The 2,381-nt window shown below is 39.4% G+C and overlaps 1 protein-coding gene across 2 annotated transcripts; it reads right to left on the bottom strand.

Moving 5' to 3' along the window:
• Window positions 1-228: 228 nt before the first annotated feature.
• LOC124202448 (chitotriosidase-1-like) lies at window positions 229-1,761 on the bottom strand. Of its 2 annotated transcripts, none has more exons than XM_046598787.1 (4): window positions 1,635-1,761; window positions 1,467-1,569; window positions 943-1,404; window positions 229-884 (listed from the first exon to the last, which is right to left on the bottom strand). In XM_046598787.1, exons 2-4 carry the CDS (start codon window positions 1,525-1,527, stop codon window positions 250-252), a joined length of 1,158 nt encoding a protein of 385 aa, XP_046454743.1. In that variant the 5' UTR covers window positions 1,528-1,569; window positions 1,635-1,761; the 3' UTR covers window positions 229-249. The 2 variants fall into 2 exon arrangements, with proteins under 2 accessions (XP_046454743.1, XP_046454744.1); XM_046598788.1 differs by having other exon boundaries at window positions 1,467-1,558; window positions 1,635-1,704.
• Window positions 1,762-2,381: the final 620 nt, after the last annotated feature.

The raw sequence follows: 2,381 nt of genomic DNA, 5'->3' as shown, positions 1-2,381 counted from the left end.
AAGGGAAAAATCGAACGCGACTCGTTTATTCAAAATGACTTGTAAACGAGACATTGAATATCGATATCGATCGGCTGTGGGATACATTTGATTATTGGATCACGAGATTATATCGGGAAATTTGTTCACTGCTTAAATATTTCTTAACATTTTATAGTACTATCACAAATCAATTCATTTTTTTCCATGATTAATAACATTGATATTTTTAAAATTTCATTTTTAAAATGTCAGTACAAATTAGTCATTTCAAACAAAAGGGAACATTGTAGAACTGCTATTGTATTGCGAAATAGTTTGAATAATCGCATTGGTCACGGGGTTGGGCCCTGCACCGGATATGCCCTGGAAGTCATCCATACTAATATCCCATAGCATGACTCCACCCAATCCTTTCGATAATACGTAATTAGTTTTTGCGATTGCCATGGCCGGATCGTCGTACCCGACCCACATCCTGCGATTGGCGGCCGGAGAAACGGCATAAGGACCCATGGCTTGACTCGTCTTGTAAACCGTCCAGCCCTTATTGTGAATGGCATCACAAATTTCGTAATAAGCCATCGTGCCGTCCTCGTGAGCAACTTCTCCTTTAGGAAGAGGACCGTGAGCGGGAGCCGGTGGTGTAGTGACGTTGGAAGAAAGTATCCAACTCCTTCCGTACAGAGGTATTCCCATGATGATTTTGGCGGGCGACATACCCTGGCGAATCCAATAATTGATGGCGCAATCGACATTCAATTCGGAATTTGTCTCTCGTAATCGCTGACGGAGAGGAGAGTGATGGTCAGCTTTGATCACTTCCGAGCCCCAAGGTCCGTGAAAGTCATAGGCCATCACGTTGATAAAATCTAACCTTTTATTCACGACTGGAACATCGTAACCTTTATTCAAATTCTCATTTCAATTTAAATCATAAAATTTGTGGACAATAATTGTTACCGGCGTTGATTGCGGAAGCTGTTGGAGGAACGGCAGCACTTAACAGGTAACCGTAAGGCTTTAAAGCGTTGTGAAGAGCTACGATCAAATTAGTGAATCCAGTTCTGTCTTCCTCTGTGTTTGGATATTTCCAATGCAAATCTAATCCGTCGAAATTGTATTTCTCCAGGAATTCCAGAGCCGATTTGACGAACGTGTCGATGTTTCTGGGGCTGGACACAAGCTGGAAGTACTTTGTGGTTTTGTTCTTGGTAGAATCTGTCCACTCGCCAAGAGAAATCATCAGCTTCAGCTGGGGATTTCTAGTCTTGAGGTCGGTAAACTGTTTGTATCCTTCATCTTTTATGTCGATCCACTCATTTGTACTCTTGAGACAAAAGGTCTTTTTGTTCAACGCGGCATACGCGTAGATTAAGTGCGTGTACAATCTCGGATCGATGTTATTTGTGTCGAATGAAGCATCTTTAACAAGCAAAAATTTGTTTTTGAAAACTAATTGAGACATTTGGAACTAGCTGTTATACCTTCACGTCTGTAGTTCCAGTTGGGATAATAACCAACTATCATAGGTTGTTGATTGTTCATTGCCCCGTAATATCGTCCACAGACAGTAAAACTTAAAAATTGCTATGGGTAGTTAAGTTACGTTCAGTTTAATAAAAATAAAATTATTTATCTGTATAATTGCCTACCTTTTGTTATTTGGTCATAATGATTTTGGAACTGAATGAAAATTATAAGTCCACACGGTTTATGTATTCGTATCAAGATATCAGAATGAGCTCATTTTTAACTGATTTCACCAGCAACATAAAAAGATAAACACCATTATAGCCTTTGACTAAATACGAGACTTGATATACATCCGCCGGCAGTGATAAGCAAAAGGGTATCAGTTTTACGTGGGGGGGGGGGGATCTTTTGTACTTTGTCACACATTCAATTATATGCCAAAGTGTTTTAACTTGTAGAACAAACAACTATTTATAAAAGCAGAACCCGATACTCCCGAAAACATATTTGGAGTTTTGGTATAGATAATTGGTTTTGGAAATCTAAAAACGTTTAGGCTATTAGAAGGCTAAAAGTAGAGACGGATCAAGGATCCGACTTTTGGTGCGAATGGCCTCACAGATTTCATAATAGACCACAGCATATACTACAGGGGCACCAGGTTCACAAGATGCAGCTGGAGGTGTGATGTCATTGAATGTAAATTTCTAATTCCGTGAGCGACGTATTTATATGTCCGTGTTGATTTTGGCGTCCCGCTTTTTCATCTCTCCAATATTTTTGACGGCCCATCTGAATTTGAACAGCTGCGGTTGGGTACGAACATTTTAAAGGAATTGATGAATTCTAAAGTCTAATATTCACAGCAGTAACGAAAAGAATGTTAATCAAGACTGTACAAAATATCATACACGCAATCAAAGTCT

The sequence above is a fragment of the Daphnia pulex genome, chromosome 9 (genome assembly GCF_021134715.1).
Source record: "Daphnia pulex isolate KAP4 chromosome 9, ASM2113471v1".
In the NCBI taxonomy this organism is placed as follows: Eukaryota; Metazoa; Arthropoda; class Branchiopoda; order Diplostraca; family Daphniidae; genus Daphnia; species Daphnia pulex.
Note: the sequence above shows the minus strand (reverse complement) of the source record. Positions and strands in the feature narration are given on the sequence as shown.

Coding starts and splice junctions, on each gene's coding strand:
- LOC124202448 (XM_046598787.1), bottom strand. CDS start 1,527: ATGAACAATCAACAACCTATGATAGTTGGTTATTATCCCAACTGGAAC. Junction 1,405..1,466: donor CTGGAACTACAGACGTGAAG/GTATAACAGCTA, acceptor TGCTTGTTAAAG/ATGCTTCATTCGACACAAAT. Junction 885..942: donor AGCTTCCGCAATCAACGCCG/GTAACAATTATT, acceptor ATTTGAATAAAG/GTTACGATGTTCCAGTCGTG.